Source organism: Electrona antarctica, assembly GCF_951216825.1.
Source record: "Electrona antarctica genome assembly, chromosome: 10".
NCBI classification, from domain to species: domain Eukaryota; kingdom Metazoa; phylum Chordata; class Actinopteri; order Myctophiformes; family Myctophidae; genus Electrona; species Electrona antarctica.
The window spans coordinates 20,351,950-20,376,252 of record NC_136791.1 but is presented as its reverse complement, the minus strand read 5'-3'; the positions used below and the strand labels follow the sequence as shown (position 1 = coordinate 20,376,252).

Genomic DNA, 24,303 nt, shown 5'->3' with positions numbered 1-24,303 from the left:
ATACTGTAAATACCTACTGTGTAATTAAGTACCAAATACGCATGTTGCACATTTGAGGCAAGGCGCACACGCACACACACACACACACACCACTATTGTTGGGAGTTTTGCTTTAATCGTTTGTCTTTGTATAGCAAACTCCCAAACCATAACAGGCAACGATACCATATAGGATTTCATTGCAATGGTGGTGCGATGACCTCATCTAGGACAACATGCTCATCCCTGACAGGTCTTCCTATACCGGGCCTTATGATGATATATGACTGCTGCCCTTAGCGGTGCAAACTCAGAGGTTCCGAGAATCGAGCACAGTTTCATCTTTGGCTGGTTGCGTTGGCCTTGACATACCCATGCTCACTCCCTTGGTTACACGGTGCAGTGTGTGTGCGTTTGCGTGTGTGCGTGCGTGCATGTGCGTCTCTCACCCCGACCCGAGAGTCCTTGTCTGGAGACCTTGAGTGCAACAAAGTACAGGGCCTCTCTTGTGGGAGAGGAGGAGGAGGCGAAGACCCTGAGCAGATAAGAAAACGTTTTCAGCCCAACAGAGAACGAGGCGTCCCACATCTCTCCCTCCTTCCTCGCTCTCTCCGCTGTTGACGTCTGTGGGATAGATAGATAGATAGGAGATAATAACTTGTAGCGAGTTCACCACTGACTGGCCACAATGATTTAGACACAGCAGCCAATGAACCTTTACACACACACAGACAAAGACTCTTTACATATCTCTGGATAATTAAAAAGTGTCTGTCTGACAGGACCGGGGCCCCCGCAGGTGCCATGTGCTCCATCGCCCAAAAAAACGAGGGGGTGGGGGGGGGGCACATGCTGACGGAGCACACAGAAAACAGCTACTATGTCTTTCTCAAACATCTTCAAGGTCCCCGTGGAGGGATAAATGGCCGACTGGAGTTGGTGTGCCGAGGGAGAGAGCTCTGGAGCTTTACCGGGGTAAGTCAGTCCGCTCGCTTCCTGCCTCATTGGGTTTTATGTGGCCTTTGGGGGTCTATATGCCTAATCGTCTCTATTTCAGTACCATATGAGACTCTTCTAGACATTACTATTGAACCGTTTTATTTATTTATTTTACTTTGTGATTATAGGAATGTTTTTCTTTTAATTTGTTATATATATATATATATTTTTTAATTTTGTTTGTTTGTTTAAATTAGTTATGAAAAAATAAAGGGAGGCTCCACACACTAAAATCTGTGCACAGTCAATGTATTGCTGCAGTCTACTCTACTGCCGTTCTTCAGGCAGTAGACTGCAATTAATTGATTGTGCACAGATTTGAGTGTGTGGAGCTTCCCTTTTTTTTTAATAGCTACATTTGTGTGACTCCAGCACCAGCAAGTCTTTTTTTTTGTTTGCATTTTCGTTTCGTTTACATTCCTTCGTCTATATATGTCACTGTGTCTGTTGCATAGCCACTGATTGTCTCTCTTTTTTGGGGGGGGGTCTCTTCTACAGGTGCCAACACCGCAGAGAGAGCAGCATGGCTTCCAGGACCTCCAGGACTTTCGTTCACTCGCTGTTTCTTTTTCCTATGCATATACCTCTTTGAGATGTAACGTTAAAGAGGCATACGGCATGGGAAAATGGGGCTGCAGAGGTATTTCACCGTGAAAAGTTGGACGTTTCGTCGTCGTCTGCTGCCGAGTGCCGACCCTCCCGGCAGCTGACCCCTCGGTCGGCGACAGGTTGGCCCCCAAACTCGATCACCACCCTGCATGCATGCTGGGACACAGTACAGTACGGAAACTGGAGGAAGCGTGCAATCTGCAAAACAATGTTTGTATAATATAATTTAATGCTGTCAGTTACCATAATTCCTTTTTGAGTAAATCACCTGCTGTTTGTTCTTTCGTGAATATATATATAGGCCTGTAACATGTAGATAATTTACCAAAATTATCATATTTGACAAATCCTTCTGTTGGGATGACCATGCCGGTTTTTAAAGGTTATTTTATGAAATAAAGACATTCAACATCATAAACAAGTTATTTTTTTCACTACTAAATGTGAATTACTGAATTGAATTATATTATATATTAATGCTAAAAAAAATATTTAGGGTGGTGATACACTAGGCAATATCTTTGGGCATCTCAGATGGGCAACAGTGCCCAAGAAATTGCCTCCGTATTGCTGCTTTATAATCTCATAGCAATATTTTTGTCATCCATGTACTGTACACGGTAAAGTATTGTGTACATTTTACTTTGAGAGTGTGCTTAAATGTTTAACTTTTAAATGTTTGGACAAAACATACACTCTCAGAGTTAAATTACATTTACTGTGTATACTTTCTCTTCTCTCACTAATGGCATGGCAGTGTTGTCCAATTGCCTAAAAGGGCTCAGTGTTTCATCACACGGGCATTCTTTGCAGTTAGATAATAGTGTGGTTGGAGTAGATGGTTTTAAATGCACTTTTGTGCAAAATGGTATTGCAACGAAAAGCCCAGTAAAACTGTGCAGCAGGTTAATTATGAAAACATTTTCAGCCAACCTGGAAATGTTCCTTTATACCAGTGTGTGTAGGAGAGCCAGAGTGCTTTTTATTGTCCATAACGTTTGTACAAATTTTGACTTTATAGTTGCTACTTTAAGACATAATAATGCAATCAAAGGGGGTAAAAATAAATGCCTAGACGCTTTCTCTACTGGCTCCAGTCGGTCTAGCCAGCAACCATCTCACATACAGTAGCTTCTTAGCATAGCAAGGTAGGCCTACTTAGCGTCCTTACCTGAGCGATAGCCCACTCATCTGATCTGAATGAAATGGTTCAAGTATCAATGAAATGCAACTGGTCTCCGCCCTTACCTTTGTAAAGGCTTATCAATGTTGATGTGACCATTAGGCTCAGTCCCAGGTCATGAATTACAATTGGGCTCAGGGAAGTGTGCGACATGCAGTTTTACTGTTTTATAAGGACTGTGATGATAACAATAAGCCTAAATAAAAAAAATGTGTTGAAGGTGTGTAGTTATGCGTGAATTATATCCTTACCTTTCGATGATTAGGCCACTTGGTGGGAAACATGCAGACAAATATGTCTGCATGATTGAGTATAGCCTATAGCTGCAGCTTATAGGAACATGTCAAGCATACAAATTAGATTTGTTTTTGCATTGGGTGTTTGATTATCATCTGGGTTTAATATTATGTTGGCGTTTGAAAGAGTGCACTGCAGTCACTAGATAGGTATTGCCTTTAAAATGGATTTACAAATCCATCCGTGGAGGAGACTATAGTAGGCTTTATGACAGCCAGGAGTGACTCAATCAGCCACCTCTTTAACTGCTGCCAACTAATGACTTTAACGTGAGACAATATAGCCTACACATTTTGGCAGACTTGCGGGCGCCGTGTCTCGGAGTCTTTCAAGTAAGTGCGAAAAGTTCAATTTAGAGACAATGGGGCTCAATGGATCTAAATGATCTGGCAGTTACCTCGTGCTTTGATGTCCCTTTGAAGATGCAAATCTACCAAAAGATCACGACGTAATGACGGCTCTGAGACATGCATGCACGCCCACCGGTCATCAACCTGTAGCCTATCCAGACCAGAGGCTGCTGAGAGCAGTGTTACCATGTCCGCTTATTATAAGCGACTTTGGGCTACCTTTTTCCTGTACAGTTCAGTAGCTTGTAAACATTGGTGGTTGCACGTTGCGGTTTTTTGGCTTGTTCCTAAAGTGTGTATATAGTTGTTTATTTGTTTCCTAATGTCGTTTAAACCATGCAGTGATTCTCACATTTTCATGTGAAGGACCTCCAGATTAATGTAGACTATTTGTCCAACTAAGGACCCTATACATCTAAATAAATATTCTGTGCCACAGTGCCAGGAACCCCCATACAAGAAATGTTTCAAAGAATATTCAACATTTTGTTTTCATGATTGTTTTTAAAATGTTCAATAGTCAGGCTTCTTTTGGGCTTGTTTTCATAGACCTGGTTGCTTGTTTCTGTCACACAATCTGGCAACACTGGCCTGGCATAGACCGTAAAAAAAATGAAGGAGTCGACTCATTCATTCACATTCAGTTATAAACCCATATAATGCTGCACGAATGGATATTCCAGCCAAACCAGTAGACCTATAGGCCTCTAAGCACACTAGCACAGCAGGCATACTCTTTGAAAGTACCTGTACCAAGTAGACCGCTAGACTACTGCAAGACTAGGCTACTGCAACAGAGCTGCTCCCTTTAGTTTAAACACATCTTAAATCTGAGTTTTCACATAGCTCTGTTTACAAAATGCTGTACCCCCTCCAACAACTGTAGCCTATACACTTTTCCCATTTCAACTGTTTTTTTTGTCGTATTTGCCAATAAAGCTCCTTTACATTCAATTGAAATAGAAAGTATTGTCAGTTTATGCATGTTATGCTGAAGGCTTTCGTCTGTCTATACATGACCATGCATGACCATTATACAGCTTGTGACGCTTGTCTGTGCTCACCGGTGTTGACAAAATGTGAAACAATACGGAGAGGGTCACAGTATTGTGTCAAATTACCGGCCTATATGCTGGAACCTAAGCCTACACCATTTGTTTCTTTGCAGCTCCCACAGCACAGTCACAGCCAAAAACTGGTGTCAAACATGCACTGTCTATCATTATTTAACTATATACAGTGGTGGAAAGTAAATTTACTTAAGTTTTGTAGCCTACTTATGGGTATACAATTCTGAGGTATTTGTATTTTACTTGAGATAATTCCAATTTCCAATAGGCTATACTTTTACTTTCTACCCCACTACATCCCCATTCCCCAAGACAAATATTGTACTTTCACTCCATTACAATTATTTTAAAACTTTAGTTAGTTACTTTGTAGATTGTGATTATTATTACAAAACACATACATTAACCACATATACTACATTTCGGCCATTTGAAAATAGCAGATCTACAAGCTCACAATGCATCTGTTTTTGCATGTGATTGTAGATTTTCAATAGATGTTTTTGTATAGATTTTGAAAACGTGGGACCTTATAATTGATACTTTTACTTTGGGTACTTTAACTTGGGACCTTGATACTTTTACTTTGGGTACATTCTGAATTCTGGATTTTTCAGTCAGTATTTCAGGCAGTATTGATACTTTTCCCACCACTGGCTATACATACTAACAACATTAATTGTTATCTATCATTGAACTTCCTCATGCTGTTCATTTGGAAGGCCCTTTCACAAATCTAATACCCCCGAATAGTTTTCAGCAACCATTTCAAGCAAGAAATTCAAGATGCATTTGTTGAATAGAAACAATTTTATTTGTTGCACATGACATAAGCCATAATAAAAAATATGTGTCTGTATAAATATCTTATTTACATCTTTTAACATACAATACATATTGTATACATTTTTGAGTGCTTCACTGAATATAACATCTTAAACCCCCTCTTACAAAGAGAGGAAAGAGAAGGAGAAAAACAAACATCTAGATTCTAGATATTATGAAATTCATCCACGACGACGATTAATTAAACGTCAGTTCCACATGAGAAACATAATATAGCTTTTTGAATCTAGAAAACGATAAGCTTTAGTAGTAGTGAGGATGCAGCATCATTGGAGCGAGATGTTGTTGCTGGACTGTGAGGTGCTGCGTGGGGAACGCGGGCCTCTGGACCGGCGGCGGGCAGAAGGAGCTGTGGCTGTAAGCGGCTGCAGGGAGCTGTCCGGTAAACGGGTGGTGCTGGAACGACGGCGGCGCCGCGAACAGGAAAGGCGGCAGCAGACTTGACTGTGCGCCGTGGAAGAACTCGGGCCGCGAGTCTTGGACCTCTCGCTTCAGTTTCATCCTTCGGTTCTGGAACCAGGTTTTTATCTGAGTTTCAGAAAGGTTGAGTTTCTCGGAGATCTTCCTCCTCTGCGTAGCGCCGAGGTACTTGTGCTTGCCGAATGTGTTCTCTAGTTTGCTGATCTGCTCCGTGGTGAACTTGGTCCTCAGCCTGCGGTTCTGGGCCGATTCCCCCTCGCTGTCTTCTCCAATCTCACTCTCTGAGCCCGACGTGTATCCACAGCTGTTTGGTGAGCTCGGAGAAAGTCGGTTTCTTGGTTCCTTTGCAAGCTCCTCGATCTCAGTTTGTAGAAACAATCCGCTGTGTACTTTAGGTTGGAGCGAAGCAGTCTTGCATTGCGAGGTTTGGATGACAACATCCTCCTCACAGTCTTGCGTGGCATAATAACTTTTGGAAAGCCATTCCACGGAGAAGTTGGAGTAAGCCATAGTATTTGTGTTGATATTCCGAGTCGACGGCTGCAGTCTAGCTGTGACTGAAGGCTCAAGGTGTGTGTGTCGCACTGTCGTTGTCCACTGACCTGCTCTTGGCCCACTATATATAGGAGGGGCACACGTCTTTATTTGCATATGCAAAGGGATCTCAACGGAACGATAAAACCCTGATGGCCGTTGTAATTGAGGCTAATAGATACCGCAATTGTGTTCCTTTTCTCACGTTCAAGATTGGATGGCGTGTCCAGGCGCCTCCGAGTCTGAGTATCATGTAGATGGTAGGCCTATAGGGGGAGTGGATGAAATGCCAATAACTGATGTTAGCTAGCCATACATAATATAAAACAAAGCATGAATGTTTATATAGCTTTTAGTCATAGTCACATTTCACCAACATTTGACCTGATTAATGGGTTGGTTAATTGTGGCACTTTTTACGGCCTGAATTCCTCATCACTGACTTTACAATATAAAGACAGCACATTCCTATATAAAAGGTACACTTCTGAATATCTTGGGTTGGCATTGTTCCCCTTCATATATTAACTAACTAACTTATTTTAACAGCAAGTATACTTATCCAACTATATCTAATTACCAAGGGACAGGCCTGACCTTCAACACAGAACTGCAGACACAATTCAGAGGGCTTTGACCTCTTGCCACATAATCTGCACCTTGTTTCTGCTATATAAAGTGCCATACATGTACAGTACATCCACTGTACATCCTCATTTATGTATAGCCTATTACTATGTGATTGTATAACCTCATTGTATGTATTTGATAAATGTAATACGCAGAACAGACAGGGGAGTTTATTTGCACATAGTGTATAGTAGAATACCATTTAGCCTATAAGCACAATCTCGCCTTTGTTTTTAAATTGGTTTAATTACATCACGTATCAATGTCGCAGGGATGCACAAAGTAGTTAACAATGAAGTTATTATAATCTTCTGTTCTCTTGTTAGAGAGTCGGAGGAAAATGAAATAAAACGTGCAAGTTAACACTGTATTTAAATGCATTATGCATATTGTGACAGTCTTATTCTTGCAGATGACATTATTTGGCCCCATGCATGCATGGTGAATGATTGGAGGCGCAGACAGAAACAGAAGCGCCTGGCTGTCTGTCTGCTCCGCTGCGTTGTCAACAGCCTGTTGATGAGCTCTGTGTGAGCGTAGCGTCTGAGTGGGTGGCTGTGACGCCATCATAACAATGTATCGACAGAAAGTGAGAAAGGTCCCTTTGATCTTCGCCAACATGCTAATTTCAAATGACATTTGCTGCTGCTGTTGGTTGGACCTCGATCCTCGCTGCTGCGAACTCCCTTTGCAGCTATGCTGGTGGTGCTCTTGTCTCTATACACATTGAGTGACAGGATTATATATTAGCCTACTTGTCTTATAATGGCAATTATAATCAGAAGTTTTTTTTTACTATGTTTTTGTATTATTATTTTAAGCATGTATACGTGTGCAGCTATGCTGGTGGTGCTCTTGTCTCTATACTCATTGAGTGACAGGATTATATATTAGCCTACTTGTCTTATAATGGCAATTATAATCAGAAGTTGTTTTTTTTTACTATGTTTTTGTATTATTATTTTAAGCATGTATACGTGTATTCTCACATTTGACAAAGTGTGAGTAAATATAAAGTAATTCGTCAATAACTTGGGCTAGCGACATAGACTTTTCTCATTGCGCTTTTATTGATGTTCCCTTAATTTATTTACAGTTGTGTGCATAGACAAAGGTGTGCTATCATTATAGGGCCTTACAATCTCATCACTAGGCTATAGTCAGTCTATAATACCTCAGGCCCGACTTCAAACCCAGGGATCAGACTCAAAGGCACACAAAACCCCAGACTCTCTGGAGCCAGGGCCCTGGAGGGCTCCGGTGAGAAGTGTAAACTCATCAATGACCGGCTTAATCTGAACTAATTGTTGACCATGATCCCCCCGTTAGCATGGCGTTTGAAGTGCAGCGGTGGGGACAAACAGAGGTAGTTGACTCGCATTTGAAAGCGCAACGTGGGGTCTCACTGTCCCTCAACTGTCTCGGATGACAGGTGGGACTGCTGCATGGGAAGAGAAACCGGCTCCACCCTCTCTCGGAGTCGCCCATAAACAAATAAATATGGTTCATTTTTGTCGTTTACTTACCCCCCCCCCCCCCCCCCCTCTATATCTCTGAGTACGAAATGCTCATTGCATGCAGGCCACTCTGTGATTTAATTGTATGATTTGTTTTAGGCCAAGCGTCTGCAGCCATATCGCTGCTCGACAGTCACGAGGGGATCAAATCGAGGAAGCCATACAATGGACTGTGATAAGAAACTTCTGCTATAATGGACTGATCCCCAACCCAACCCCATGTCTTTGATTGAGCACTGCAAAGATAACATACCCATCTGTTGCCTGTATGCTTATTGAAACAAGACTTAATGGTCTATTCATGTTCAGCTAATCCTTCTGTCAACCATCTGAGAATATATATAGTTCCATATATAGAGCTTCACCCACTGAATATAATAGGCCCAATAATAATTCTACTATACTAATAATAATAGCTTAAAGAAACGAGTACAGAAACAAGTATTTCAATAAAAAATATATATATTTTATTCAATGATACATAGATATTTGTATTTCTGTACAGCTTTACATATAAAAAACATATAATATATGTAACATAACAAAAAACAGGAATTGCACTTTATAACTCTTGGAATTCTTAAGTGTTTGAGTCGCTAATATGCAGGATTACGCATGGGCCATGTCTTTAGTAGAAAAGGGGGCTATGCATCATAGCATGCGTGGGATGGTGATGATGTGAAACCATATGTTGTTGGTGCATTGGGAATTGGGGGACCATGGCAGGGTAGAACGCCTGGTATTGGAGTCGCTGTCCGCCGAGGCCGGGGTACTGAATCTGGGGCACGGCCTGGAAGTTCTGGAACATGGCGGGAGCAAGGAAGTCAGCTCGTAAATCCTGCACCTCCCGTTTCAGCTTCATCCTTCTGTTCTGGAACCACGTTCTGACCTGTGTTTCAGATAGCTTCAGCTTCTCTGCAGTCTTTATTCTTTCCCCGGCGTCCAGGTATTTGTGCTTGTTGAAGATCCTCTCTAGCCGGTTGATCTGCTCCGCGGAGAACTTTGTGCGCACACGCCGCTGGGCCGCATCGTCGTCTCTGTCCAGCTCCTCGGTGCCCTGTACCTCTTCCACGGAGGGACACTCCGAGCCCGAGGACGCCGCTTCGCTCTCGTAGCCGGACCCGGACGAGTAGCCGCTGCTGATTTCTGAAACTGATGGCGAGTTCATGTCAGATTCCCGATGATGACTGCTGCTATAGTGTCCTCGCGATGTTTTCGGCTTCAGCTGCAGGTAGCCCTTTTCGTAAGAAGTAGGGGGACTAGGCTGCACCATGCATGGGACGTGGGGTCTGCTGCTTTCGGGTTGGATGTTATCAATTGCTCCTGCTAGTTGGTCCTCTTTCTGCGTGCTGTTGTTGTTGTTGTTGTTGGAGTGGCTCTGCGCCATCCACTCGACGGAGAACATTTTCACCATTATTGCGGCTGTGATGACACTGATGAGTGCGTGTAGTGCTGCTGGTTGGTCGGTGACCTCTGTATCCAGTGAGTGTCAGAGAGTGAGTGTGATGCTACCCCTATCCCAGGGCCGCTTTTATATAGGCCTGGCCCTCTCTGAGATTTGCAATTGTAAAGAAGTGTTAAAACGTCTGATCGATTCCCCTGATTAGGGGGCTAATGGCTCGTTATTGCAGGATTTACATATCCTGTGATGTGTGTGTGAGAGAGACGGACCATGGCGCCACTCGGTCTGTGAGAATGTCTTGAGCTCATACATTTTGTCCGCCGCTTGAAACCGTATCGTGCACGGCTCCGACTTTCATGTATGACAGTATATCCTACACTTTCGCCGAAGGAAATGTGTATTAAACGCAAATGGTCTGACTATTAAGAGCTCCAATTTGTGTCAAATTCTAACGCACGGTTAAATGCCATCTGAGCTAACCTTTTTCACAAGTATAAAGAGCTGAGTTCTGAAGAATGAAGTCTGTGTCTGTGCATAAGTTGTTGGGTTGGGTGTAGCTCAGATGCTAAAAATGCCCCTCAACGCAGACGACATGGACACACCAATTAATATGAAATGGACGGTATAAAGGCATAGCTATACACGTTGGAGAAAGTTTGCACAATAAATCAATGATACCCAGACGTTTTTTTTCCAGGGCTACTTTGTGCATTCCCATATGCCTATACTTGTCTGCACGGTTATCTTTACATTTTGAGGAAATCGTTAATGAGATTGCATGTTTTTATAGTGTGGGTGACCGATCGCAGAGACAAACCTGGCAATACAAAATAATGAATTATTCTGATTCTAATCAAACCAAGTTTAACCCGAAACGCTGGCCTCCTTCAGAATGCGAAGATATAAGGACTAATTTATGCTCGGTCATAAAGTCTGAATCAGGCTTAACCGTCTCTTCCTAAACCAACACATTCTGTTTCCCATGCGACACTTGTGCAATCAAATGGAGAATAAAGTAGTAAGGGCACAATGTAGTTCCTGTTATTTAGTATTGACACGTCTTCAATGCCCCGGTGGGCACTGGCGCCAGTTACCCAACAAACATGCAGCCATCATTTGGAACAGTGAAAGATCAAAGGTAAATTACAGTAGCAGCAGCAACAACATTATAGGGTTGATTGTCGGCCAGTTCAAATGTAAATATATGCAAAGACAATGATAATTCGAAAACCTATGCGCACAATGGCGCATATGCGTCGCAGTTTTACGCACGGCTTCATAAAGTCTATAAGTAGGCCTATTCACATAATAAAAATGTTCCGTGGCCGCCCCTCTTAAAGAAACGAAAGCCACTGAAGATTAGATGACACCATAGCAAACTACAAGGGCTTGAGAGCCTTTGGTTAGCTGTGCACCCCGCAGCCCAGGGACAATGGGAGGACTAAACTGATGCTTAGCTATGACAATGTGGCGATAAGGCTGCGTTGAATCTCTCCCCTTTATCGCGGTGATCTGTTGTTGTTGTAAGAGAGGGCCCTTGGTCCTTTTGCGGCCTTTATCTCAGGGATGCTTTGAAGATGGGCTCTGATCCCGCGAGATAATAATAATATAATCGAGACGAGGAGAGGAGGACTCCAGGGAAGTCGCCTCCGCCTCCACGCAGCGCCAATTTCCTCACCTCTCCGTGCCTGCATGGATTGGTTTCTGTCTGCATGGAAGCAGGCAGACTGGAGAGAGGGGGCACACACACACACGCGCGCACGCACGCGCGCACACACACACACACACACACACACACACACACACACACACACACACACACACACACACACACACACACACACACACACACACACACACAGAGATAGACACAAACACACACACACGTGCACACACACACGTGCACACACACACGCACATATCTTTGAAGGTCAGGCCACCATTGAAACAAGAATGAACAGATAAACGCCGCTTGTACGAAATGTAATTTATTTTACTAAATCCAGAACACTTCCATTGATAGCATAAGGTATCACATGCCATGTTTCATGGGAGGAGGAGAGCTGTATATAGACTATAGAAGAAAAATAGACCAGAAATAGAAAAATAGACTTAACACAGTATACTGTACTTACTCAAATAACATTATGCACACTGATACCTCATGTTAAAGCAAAACCTCTGAAATGCTAGTATTTACACAATAGATATAAAGCTTGTCAAGCGTTTGCCCTTTGTGTCACTATTATCCACACAATAAATATATCTAACATCTTCTGTTAGTCGTGTTTAAACAGAATGCTAGCGTCTGCTTTAAAAATCTCTTCATATGGATGTATTGTTAACATAACTAAGAGTTGTGCGCAGAGTAAGAATAAGACGGAGAAGAGTTGTGTGCAGAGTAAGGATAAGACGGAGAAGGCGCACAAGCTATCTAGTGAATAAAGTCCTGAATTTGAATTTCCATGTTTCTGTCGGACATCAAAGCAACATCCAATAATACTTGTGCAAAGGTTTAAAAGTGAAAGCTTGTCTATATATATATTTAAGAATGCAGACAGGTTAAGCCCAGGTATCGCTATATGAAGATCTTATTTAGGATTTATTTGATCCACGTATATAAAGAAAATCACTGGGCCAGGCCACACATAATTATCACATTGTCAGAATGACAATTAGGTATGATGATCTCAAATGACCCCGCAAGCAGTGCCTTTTCCACGTAATTAAATGAACTAGAGAGGTGCCAATGGGGCCTCTACGGCGGTGCCCGTTGGGCACTGGCCTACTTATTGGAATGATGCAAATTGGAAATGGATGCCCCACCCAGATATTATGTCTGTGTCGTCAGAATGATGTCAGATTTCTGTATGTGTCTCTCTGAGTCCCTTTATTCCTATATATGGAGTTCTGTGTCAGCCATGCCCAAATATGGAGTGTTGGGATGTCAGAACAGGCCAGCTTATATGGAGTTCTGTGTCAGGCATGCCCAAATATGGAGTGTTGTGAGGTCAGAACAGGCCAGCTCCATATATGGACCCTGGGCAGGGGCCCTGTCCAGAGCCCGGGCAGAGGCCTTTTTGGGGGCGGTTTTGGACAACCGTGGGTCCGACCGACTCGACACCGGGCACTGTACTGTACTGCCTGTGGTGGTGTGGAACGCGTGTGTCGAATTTGAAGTCGGTGCGGGCTAATGGTTCTCCAGTTACGTGGATTACACTCGTACAAGACTTGGTGCATTTATAGTTAGATGAAATGTTTTAACCACTTGAGCCCTGTATTCAAAAGCTTTCCGCATTAGTCGATTTACAAGCTCACAAATCCCGACATGCGAGCCTTTGCCTTTTTCATTTGTAAATAAGACTTTGGGCAAAGATCACTTTGGGCATGTTTTCTAGGTGAAAAATGTCTAAACATTTCAAAAAGCTCACGTGTCGCATCGTGACACATTGTGAGCTTCTATAGATCTGCTATTTAAAGAACATGTTTTTCCTATTATATAATGATAGGGAAGCCAGGTTTAATGTAAAAAATACTTTTATACGTAAGTCAGTGGTTCCCAAACGTTTTAGTCTGTGACTCAAAATAAGAGATCTAGATTAGACTCTCTTTTTGTCCGGGGAAATAGCAGATCTACAAGCACACAACGCGTCGCTTCGCGCCACGTTGTGAGTTTGTAGATCAGCTATTTTCACTACTTCTTAAACTTTTGGTTTCTAATTTATGGAATTTCTTAGATTTTTCTTTGATTTTAGTTTAGTTTTAAACTTAACCTACATTTTTGCTTTTGAAAATGTTTCGAAATAATATTAAAACCAAAATGCATAGGAAACCAAAATTAAAGGGACCCAAAAATGTGTCCGCGACTCACAGATGTATCACGACCCAGTGTGTGGGTACCACTGCTGTACACCAGGGGTGCCTGCACTTTTTTGACTTGAGATCTACTTTCAAACTGACCACCTCAACAAGATCTATACCCACCCAAAAAATATGATCCCATTGCTGAAAATAGTTGACCTGAAAGGGCTTTGGAATAGCGGCGCTGGCGTTACATAATAAGACCTAACGCACTCGGAATGGGAAATAGGAAGGAAAGGAATTGGTATACTGTTTTGTTTTGTAGAACTTTGAAATGCAACTGACGTTTGTGAACAGCCACACTTGCATTGTGGGTTTGAGCTGACTGGCCCTATTTAATCAATGAATTCCTATTGTTAATGTAATTCCACAGAGGAGGCGTGAACGATGATCCCCTCATCAACTATACACTGACTGAAGGTGAACACAGGTCGTCCATGTTTATGCAAAGCAGCCACAGACAATAGATGCTACAGTCAGTGGTTCCCAAACGTTTTAGTCTGTGACTCAAAATAAGAGATCTAGATTAGACTCTCTTTTTGCCCGGGGAAATAGCAGATCTACAAGCACACAACGCGTCGCTTCGCGCCACGTTGTGAGTTTGTAGATCAGCTATTTTCACTACTTCTTAAACTTTTGGTTTCTAATTTATGGAATTTCTTAGATTTTTCTTTGATTTTAGTTTAGTTTTAAACTTAACCTACATTTTTGCTTTTGAAAATGTTTCGAAAATGTTTCGAAATAATATTGAAGTCAATGAAGTCACCTTAATTCAAGTGGCCTTTTTTCCTTTAAAAAAATATTAGGGCCATGTCATGTGATCTACCTGAACAGCCTTTGTGATCTACTGGTATATCACAATCTACCTTTTGGGCACCCCTGCCTGTAGACTGTAATAAGGGTCTTTGCCTGCATGGCTTTGGAGCTCCAAACGACTGCCTGGGAGGGGAGGGTTCATGGCTCACTGGAAGGTAGCCTTGACCCTCCTCAATGTGTCCTGGATCCTCCGCGCGTGCCTTTCCGTGGTGGACTGCTGGAAGTTGGCATCGTTGTCCGCTGCCAGGAGGTGAACGTCGCGGGCGCTGAGGCTGGCGATGCGGTGCCGTAGGTAGGCCTGCAGCTCGCCGTCAGGGCTGTAGGGGTACGCGGCGACCTGGAACGCGTGCACTTGACTCACCACCTTCGCTATGCTCCTTGAACACACAGGGACGAATGACACGAGAGATAGCGATTAACAAAGAGGCGTGCAGGGCACGCAGACGCAAACGAAGAAGAGAAGAGGGAGAGAAACAAAAGGAGAATTTGTTGTTTTAAGTCTCGTTGCTATGATGTCGAGAAGGCAAAATCATCAAATACTTTTACTCCTGCATTTATGTAACAAATAGATTCTCGAATCTTCCGTGTTAATGTATTCATGCATCATAACTGAGTGTGCAAAAAATACCGAGTCCGACCCAAAGCGGACCCACGTACTGTACATACACGGATCCATGCCAAGAGCTTCACTAGGTACCTTGACCACTAGGACTATTAGGTTCAGGTTCACACATTCAGAGAACGTGCAAATGAATACCGAGTATTGTGTCAGAAAGAGAAGCCATGATAAAACACAGAACAAGGGATGAAGCAAAACTCCCGTCTGATATCACTTCAGTGTCACCCCCCCCCCCCCTCCCCCCCCCCCCTCTTCCTCCTCCACCCCCCCACACACGTAGGAGTGTGCCATCCAACGCGGGCTTTAGCAATAACCAGCTGTGTCTCTGTGCCCCCGCTACCAGCTATGTCCCCTGACCCTGGCATCTGGAGAAAACTATATGCCTCGCAGCATCTGGCCTTGCAATCTCTTTTTACCAATCCCACCCCCATCATCACGAGCGAACGCCATCTGGAGCCGCGCTGGACGCCACTATCCCATTACCACACCGCCGCCACGTGCCACGACCCTCAGCATCTGGTCAGACATATTGGAGTGAGCGAGAAGGACACAGTGGAGCATGTCCTCGCGGCTACTTGGCCTGACTTTGTTTCAGTTGGACGTGCGTGTGTGTGTGTGTGTCTGTGCATGTGTGTGTGTGTGTGTGTGTGTAAGGAGAAAGTTGATCTTCAGTTTATGTCATCTTGAGTTATTACTGGATTGACATTTTGTGTCAGTACTAGGACGCAGGGCATGTTTATCAGCACACATGAACTGATATGACTATCCTTTTATACTGTTTAAACTGGGGAGAGTGCATAGAACACTAGCAGCTTTCAACGGTTTCAATGATGGTTCATGGATGATTCCACCAGTATCGTTATTGCAAGGACGTTGTTACAATATTACTTTCTGTGCTAAGTACGGACAGACAGACAGACAATCAGATAGACATAACATTACATGGCAGAGGCTAGGCTGAATGGCACAATAAGATTACAATGCCATGTCATGTTGACACACAAAAACCTCAGAGGCAGCAGCACCCTCTATTGGTGCAGGGAATATTACTGCCAAAAATGTAATTGAAGTACCACTGTAATGGTAGACAGTGGTGCAGTGGGGATTTTAATGTGTATGTGCATGCATTTGCACATAGCCGCTCAGGTTAGTATCACTGTTTTTGAGGTTTTATAAATGATGTAATCATATTTATATTCAGTTAGTTTTGCATTGTTCATTTGAGTTAATGAAATGATTTCTTCCCTTTCTGTTTTTGTCTTAGTTAAAGCTGCACTGTGTAACCTTCCTGTTCGACCCCAGATATCCTAAAGTACTGACAATTGTATTGCCGTGTGGGCTGAGAACTTGAGTTTTTTGACCTTCAGAAATAGGATCATGTCAAAGTTCAAAGTAGTTGATGCAGGGATCATCAGGAAGGGATCATCGTTCCTTCATCCCTCCTCGGTGGAATAAATTACATGAACAATGGAACTGCCCTTTGTTCCTGTGATTGGCAGGAGATAATCCGCCATTCATCTGTCTCCTTCAGTCTGCTGTTTGTGTTTGGAATCATGTTGAGTCACAATTATTGGTTCACAATTTTAATTTTAACCTTCGGAAATAGGATGTGTAGGACACGACCTTTGACATGATCCTATTTCCGAAGGTTAAAACAATACAAAAATAAATCTAGGTTGGCTAGACACATAATGCAAAATGTCTCAATAGAAGAGCAGGGACACCAAATTCAACCAGCCCTATTATATTACTGTAGTTAGTTGTATTGTATTTTGTATTTAAAAAAATAAATAATCTGACAACTTTGTGTTTACTTGAACAATTGTATTTTAAAAAAGCTACTGGTGTTGTGGGTGTTTATAAAGTCATTTGGTGTATCATACAGGAGGATGGCTTCATTAGCGTATCATAGCTTAATTTAGCACATCATACATGAGGGCTAAATCTAACAAAAGAGAGTGACTCCAAATTGATTCCAAACACAAACAGCAGACAAGAGACACGTTCTGTGCAAAAAGAACTGACCTGGAAACTAAGGATTATCTGCCCTCAATCAGAGCACAAAGGGGCCAGTCGTTTACCTTCCTATTGTTAATGTAATTCCACAGAGGAGGCGTGAACGATGATCCCCTCATCAACTATACACTGACTGAAGGTGAACACAGGTCGTCCATGTTTATGCAAAGCAGCCACAGTTCAAACGACAGTAGATGCTACTGTCGTTTGAACGCAATTCTCGCTGTCATGCGCGTCATTCTGCTCAAACAGCTGTGTGGGGCAGACAAACTGCATTGTCATTAGTGCGCATGAAAATAATATTTTAACTGTAATAATTGTGAAAATGGAAAATGGAAGTTTTTGAATTAACTGATTTCAAAGCGCTCTATGATGGCAACACCGGGGCACTCTGAAATCTGGATAAGATTCCAGCATAATGTACGAATGCACCCGCATATTACATGTGTATGGCGCCACTCTATTGCGTTACCATTGGTATGTTTTGTTTATTAATATTTAAGCAGAGGAATGTAAGAAGACACTGTAATGATATTTAATGATATGAGGAGAGGAGACAAAAATGGTAATTCATGCTATTTCGACGCATGATGACGCACGCACACACTGCGGATCTAAAATAGACGTGGCTTTCCACTCACCTGAGCTTGGTCCACTTGTATGCTCCAGTGGTGAGGGTGTACGCTCCTATCTCCAACTGCTGGATGTGCATGGCCAAGATATGTGCCGAGGGCAGCGTGGGTCTTCTCCTCGCCTGCTCTCCTCCCATCAGACACAGGTCATCGCTCTTCAGAAACACCTAAAGAGAGCAAGGATTGTATTAGCCGGTTACGTTTTGGATCAAATTTTCAGTCTACAATTAGTGCTGAATTGGATGAATTAACGCTGAGGATTTTAATGTGTACAGAGCACAATTTGGATCTTAAAAGAGTCATTTGTACACACTTGAGTTATGAGGAAGGAGGAGAGACCCGCACACTGCCACTTGCTGGTTCAAGAACTTTATTTTAAAGAGTCATATAGCAACGTTTCGGCCTTTCGGCCTTCTTCAGGCATGAATCGCACCTGCTATAAAACTGAACCAGGTGTGCGGAAGTCATCCCTCAAATATACACACTTGAGTTACAAAGGGATAAATTAACACAAAAATACCTGGATTGGTTAAGCGCAGTCTCTTTTCTCTCCCCTCTCACTTCTACAACTCCCGTCAGCATGTGATGCTGTAATATGTTTGTTTATTCAACTGTTTGTTGACTCATGGCAAATAGTTGCACAAAAAATGTGGGGTGCAAGTGTGGTAAAATCAACAAACTGGCAGTGAAATGCAATATTTGCATCAAGTTCCTCTCAACAAAGCAATCTCAACAAAGCAAACACCATGTTTAAACATGTAGTTTCGCAAGCATCAAATAAAAGCATCAAATAAAAGCATCAACTTGAAGTCGAGAGGATCGTTCTTTTAACCTGCCAGTGTGTGAGTGCAGCTGAAGATACTCGGGTTGTGTCTTTCAATTCATATTATTCCTAATTGGAAAGTATGTAATCCACGTTGTAAAGTGCTTTGGGTAAATGTACCTTATCGCTTGCCTCATACATACTATGCTCTGCCTGAGATCCCATCTTGAAGTTTGTATTTACATGTTTTGTGCAAGCTTTGGGACTGGGAGCTGCAGCATAGACAAAGTTTCATTACATTTTGAACAGTGTTTGTATTATGGACATGCTTAGCATTGCAGAGTGCAGACAAATTGATATAAGGTGATTACAACATTAGCTTGGGGAGGGAGCTATGGGAGGGTAGAGATAGAAGAAGTGTTAAGGTGGTTGCACACTGGATGCGTTTTTCGTAAAACCAATAAAAATCGCTAAAGATCTGAAAAACACGCTCAGTGTGCAGGGACCTTTAATGTAACTATTAATTTTTAAATGCAATTTTATTGTGTAACACAGTAATTATAGAAAATCTAATTTAAAACACTGTTTTGGGCCATTTATGGTTATAGCATATTAGGGCTTAGATAGCATTTTATGTAGACATTGCACTATATAGTATATAATGCATAGTTTCATTATATACAGTAGATGCCACTGTTAAGTTCTTAGCTTGCGTATGATTCATGATGACTATTTTTTATGTATCACCACGTTTTTGTTTTTGCTTACTGCTCTGGATTCAGAGAGTCTGCTAAATGCCTAAATTGTAAATTGTAGGGCAAGACAGAAAAACAAATGGACAGAGAAGTAATGGCCTGAATATTGACGTTCCAGGCAGCTCAAATGTGATGTGGGTAATCATGCCATTTTGGAAGGGCAAGTCGATCTCGATGGGCTATTGAGTTGGTCTCAGAGAGAACTCATACAAAAACAAGTTTGCCGTCCATTCACACATGCTTGCTGATTTTAATGTGAACCCTAGAGAATCATATGAAGGGAGCAGCGCACAAGCTACATTAGCATAGGAATGTCCCTTTCAGCATATCAATGGTTCGGGTGTGCTATGATTAGTACTTTTGAGTTCCTGAAGAGATGTCAAGGGACAGAAGAAATATTTCCCATGTAGAACTATCTGACAAATTACAAATCCTTTTCCAGCCGACAGTGAGCTGAGAAAGAGAAACATGAAGAATTTGAAATCTCAGGCATTGGTAGTGAGAGATGGAGTCCAGAGAGCAGACTGTTTTCACAAAGCCAACTGGTCAAATCAACCCTACTGCAACCTCCTATCGTGTTTGTCACATTTACGCCAAACATAAGGAATCATTTCAGGATGCTGCGATATTCAAGGAGACGTTGCTTTCAGGGACTGGTTTAGCTTTGGGTCTGTACTCTGTAGCACAGTGAGAACACTCATAGCTGTTTTTGATTTGATTGTCTGCCCTCCAGCTCAGCGGAACAGTATGTGCCAAGTCCAGCCTATCTAGAGAAAAACACAAGCAAGTGTGCACACACGCACGTACGCTCACACACACACACACACACACACACACACACACACACACACACACACACACACACACACACACACACACACACACACACACACAGTCACACACACACACACACACACACACACACACACACACACACACACACACACACACACACACACACACACACACACACACACAGACCTGCACAGCTCGCAGCTCCTCCAGGATCTCACACACTTTGCTAGGCAGATGTTTCCAAGCCTGCAAGGGAGACAGAAGGAAGTTTAATTTAGTAATTTCATTTAGCCACAAAATGGAAACTAATTATGAATATAAGCAGCCTTCAGATAGAAATATGGAAATGTCCCTTATTCGGTTTAGATGGTTGTCTTTTCATTGTAGGTTATTTGATATTATACCCTTCTTTACAGGACACAAACCTACAAGCTCAGAGGAATACCAGACGACTCGCCCCTTTACCAACTCACCCCGGGCGTACAGCCGGCGGAACTGGTATTCCTAAAGTAACCAAAGAAAATTATGCTTAAACGGTTAAACCTAACCCTATTCCTAACATTAACCTCAGTGAAACTATGCCTAAGCCTAACCTTATACCTAAACTTAACCCCAGTAAAACTATGCTGACCCTAAACTTATTCCTAAACTTATTCCCATTAAAACAAAATAAAGAATACAAGAACCGAGCGGTCGGCCGAAAAAAATCGAGGGGCGAGATGGTTTAGAGGTGACCGCACCTGAGACCACTCGGAGTCTGTGCCCATGCATGTTCTACATAACCTGACTTCGCCAGATTGCGGCAGTATTGAGTTCACAAGTTCCCTCCTCCTGCCTGCATCTGGGCGCTCTCAAGCAGAAACGATGAACAGGAAGCAGCGGGACAAAAATCTGATATCTCCATAATAATTTTGAGTTGTAGTCTTGTTAGGTTGTGTTTACATTTGCGCTGTGGCACAGCTTCGATATGTCACCAGTCTCGCGTTTCGGAGTACATCGTCTCTGCCCGAGAGACACAAGACTCTCCCTTCTGGCAGAATTACATTTTTGTCCAGCAGGGGGAGTGGTTTCACCAGGCTATGTTCTACATCAGGAGTGTCCAAATCATTTTAGGCTGGCCGGACCGTGTAAAATGTGACTTCATTCGAGCGGGACCATTGTGCACACGTGAGAACTCATATGCATGTTGCCTTATTATTAATTTTTTTAACGTTTTTTTGTGGCTTTCGCCTTTTATTTTATATGTTTTTATAGAGGGACAGACAGTAGGCTGACAGGAAATGGGGGAGAGAGATGGGGGGGGGGGTGACATGCAGTAAAGACCGTTGGGATCGGGAGTCAAACCCGCGGCACACTGCCAGACTGGATTACCAGCCAAGGTGTCGGGACCGCTGAGCCACGGCCCAGGCCATCATTTATTTTTTATTTTTTTACCTGTTTGCATGTTTCCCCTCCAACATATTTCACTTTACGCAATATAGTTTCTTATGAAGAAACATTTCTACATGACTCTTATGATCGGTATTAACTTGCAACTTATATATCGGAGACAAATAACAAAACATTTTTTTAAATGCAAGGCGACACAATATAGCATTTCATTCTTTACAAAGCTAAAGAGCAGATGAGTAACAAAACGGACCACTAGCACCCACAGATCCATCACCTTCCATTTGTGTTTAATTTATATCATGATAGATTGAAAGGCATGCATTTTGTCAGAGTATTCTGTAACAAGTTTCTTACGGCCTTGCATGTTGACATTAACATTATGTAAACCTCATCAAGGCCCTGCGCAGACTGAAGCTTGATGAATAACATGCAACAAGCACAGTGTCAAGAGAGCAACTGCCATACAGCTAAAGACAGATATGACATGGGAGACTGCGCATGCGTCGGCGTCGGCTGCGTTGAATTTCCAGTGGCCAGTATTACCGTCAGTTTTAACTCATTTTAAACGTTTATAGGCCTTAGTTTTACTTTTTACTCTGGGCCACGACAGTTTTATTTGTCTTTTGTAAAATCAGAAGAAGCGAATTCACTGGGCTGCACCTGGCCTGCAGGCAAGGGTGTCTGCTGTCCGGCCCGTGAACACCCGTGCTGAATCAGCGCTTGTTATTAATGTTAATATGGATCTCATTTGAGGAGGACATTAACAGTACACCTTGAGGGCCCAGGACGGAGGTCTCCGCCTTATTAATTAATTACGTCGGATGCCCAGGACAGAGATTAATCAAAAGACGGATCATTAATCATTCCATAACCAAGCGCACCGCTCCACAGGCTGGGAGCGCCTATTGAGCAACATTCGATGTCATTTCCGGTTGGGACGTCATCCAAAGTGGTCCCCCTCCATTTGAATGGATGGGAGGAAAAATCTTAAAACGTGAATAACTCTTGATCTAAATCAATGCTTCCAATTCTAATCAAAGATTATGTGATAGACGGCCCATCGTGGTTCCGCCGCTAGTCGCGTTAGAAGTATTCATACCTCCCGTTGTTGTCGATCCCCTCAGGGTGTTTTGGCTACATCTAGCTACTTCAGCTACATCCAAGATGGCGCCTTGTGCACCTTGAAATGGGCTCCGAAGCTGCAAATCGCTGGGCACGCTGATTTACTGGTTCCAACTACATCCAGGCATTCAAGGTGTTTAAATATGGTCTCATCATCACATACAAATTCAACAGGTAGCTTGAGGGCACCGAATTCATGACGTGATGTGCAGTTAAGTTATTCCAGAATGTTTCGTGAGAAAGCATTCTATTATCTGCAGCCTTACTGGTAACTGCCTGACAATCACATTCTCCAGGCCTCCGAGGATCTGCATGGCCGTGGCGAAGTTCCTCCACTCATAGCAGTGTTTGCCAATCAACAGAAACTTGCTCAGCAACGCCACTTGTGTCTGAAAAAAACAAAACAGAGGACACATGACCAAAGACAGCATATAGAACCTTGCAGTGTTGTTTTTGGCAGCAAATTTAGATTTACATTTTAGTCATAGTCTCTTCAATAGTTTTCATTTAGTTTCAGTCACATTTTATTCACCTGGAATGTATTACTGTTAGTTAGCTAGTTTTAGTCGACTAAATAGCATACGATTTTAGTCGACTAAATCAACTGTAGATTAAAATGTATTTTGGCGGGCCTTGATGCCGTCGTAATGACTGATTTTACACTTTACGCTGAAAATAGCCGATCTACAAGTTCACAACGCGTCACAGCGTGACCCGTTGTGAACTTGTAGATATGCTATTTTCAGCATGCAACCAAGTGTAAAATGACTTATAATGGATCTCTTGTTCACTAGTCCCTTCCTAACATTTTAGTCTAGTTTTTATTTGTTGACGAAAATTGTCAGTATATTTAGTCTTAGTTTTAGTTATCATAGCTTAGTTTTCATTTAGTTTCCATTTAGTTTTCCATCAGTGAAAAAAGGTAGTCGACGAACATTTTTCGTCTTACTTTTAGTCGACGAAAACAACACTGGAACCTTGTGCGTACTATACACAGTATAATGCCCAGAATCCCATTCTGATGTGAAGAGACCAGGCATATTGTGTGGCAACCTTACCCTGGCTATGAATTGTGTGTAGTGATGATATCAAGCACATCACACGTTGCAGGGAATGTAATTTCCCATTTGTATCTCTGCGATTGTGCAAATGTAACCAAATAAGACCCGCAAACAAGGGTCCTGTTTTGGTTACATTTGTACAATCTCCGAATACAAATGAAAACCGAAGATTGTATTGTATTGTGTGTGTGACCATTACCACCAGACACAGCATTGCTTGTGGACCCGTGCAGCTCTGAGCTCTCATCTGGCAGAGAGATTTGATCTCACCTTGAGCGTGTCACAGATGACTATCTCTGCAGAGATCCAGTTGGTGACACTGTCTGCATATGTGAGCAGCCGCTGGAGGTGGCTGTCCCCTCTCTGTGTCCCCTCGCACACCAGCAGATTGTTTCCCTCTGCTGGTGAGACGTGCTGCTGAGACACATTCCTGATGGTGGTGGGAATGAAGCCAGGATGCAATATACTGTAGTTTAGCCACTTAAACTCTCGTGCAATATACAGTTTATACCCACTTAAACTCTCAATATTTACTTATTTAGTCAAACTTGACCATATATAAATAGGCTCTGTACTTGGCCTGCTCTTTTTCCCCCTCTACACCAAACATTTTTGTCAAAGATTTGAGGCGAAGT

General features: G+C 42.6%; 2 protein-coding genes and 1 long non-coding RNA gene across 3 annotated transcripts in view; 1 reads left to right on the top strand and 2 right to left on the bottom strand.

The window, feature by feature from the left end:
• The first annotated feature begins 832 nt into the window (after positions 1 to 832).
• Positions 833 to 2,008, top strand: LOC306931707. Its single transcript, XR_013791041.1, has 2 exons — positions 833 to 954; positions 1,477 to 2,008. It is a non-coding gene; the product is annotated as an uncharacterized lncRNA (long non-coding RNA).
• Positions 2,009 to 9,062: 7,054 nt separating this feature from the next.
• Positions 9,063 to 9,848, bottom strand: LOC306930757 (homeobox protein vent1-like; the record flags this gene model as incomplete). Its single annotated transcript, XM_079511852.1, has 1 exon — positions 9,063 to 9,848. The coding sequence occupies one exon, from the start codon at positions 9,846 to 9,848 to the stop codon at positions 9,063 to 9,065; it is 786 nt and encodes a 261-aa protein (XP_079367978.1).
• A 1,966-nt stretch (positions 9,849 to 11,814) lies between these two features.
• The window catches only part of kndc1 (kinase non-catalytic C-lobe domain containing 1), a 54,777-nt gene continuing 42,288 nt past the window's right edge, over positions 11,815 to 24,303 (bottom strand). The window contains exons 26-30 of the mRNA XM_079511851.1: positions 23,939 to 24,098; positions 22,874 to 22,996; positions 20,280 to 20,339; positions 17,790 to 17,947; positions 11,815 to 14,890 (exon numbers count right to left, since the gene is read on the bottom strand). Coding sequence (XP_079367977.1) covers positions 14,659 to 14,890; positions 17,790 to 17,947; positions 20,280 to 20,339; positions 22,874 to 22,996; positions 23,939 to 24,098 — 733 coding nt within the window. The 3' untranslated portion in view covers positions 11,815 to 14,658. The remainder of the gene's footprint in view (positions 14,891 to 17,789; positions 17,948 to 20,279; positions 20,340 to 22,873; positions 22,997 to 23,938; positions 24,099 to 24,303) is intronic.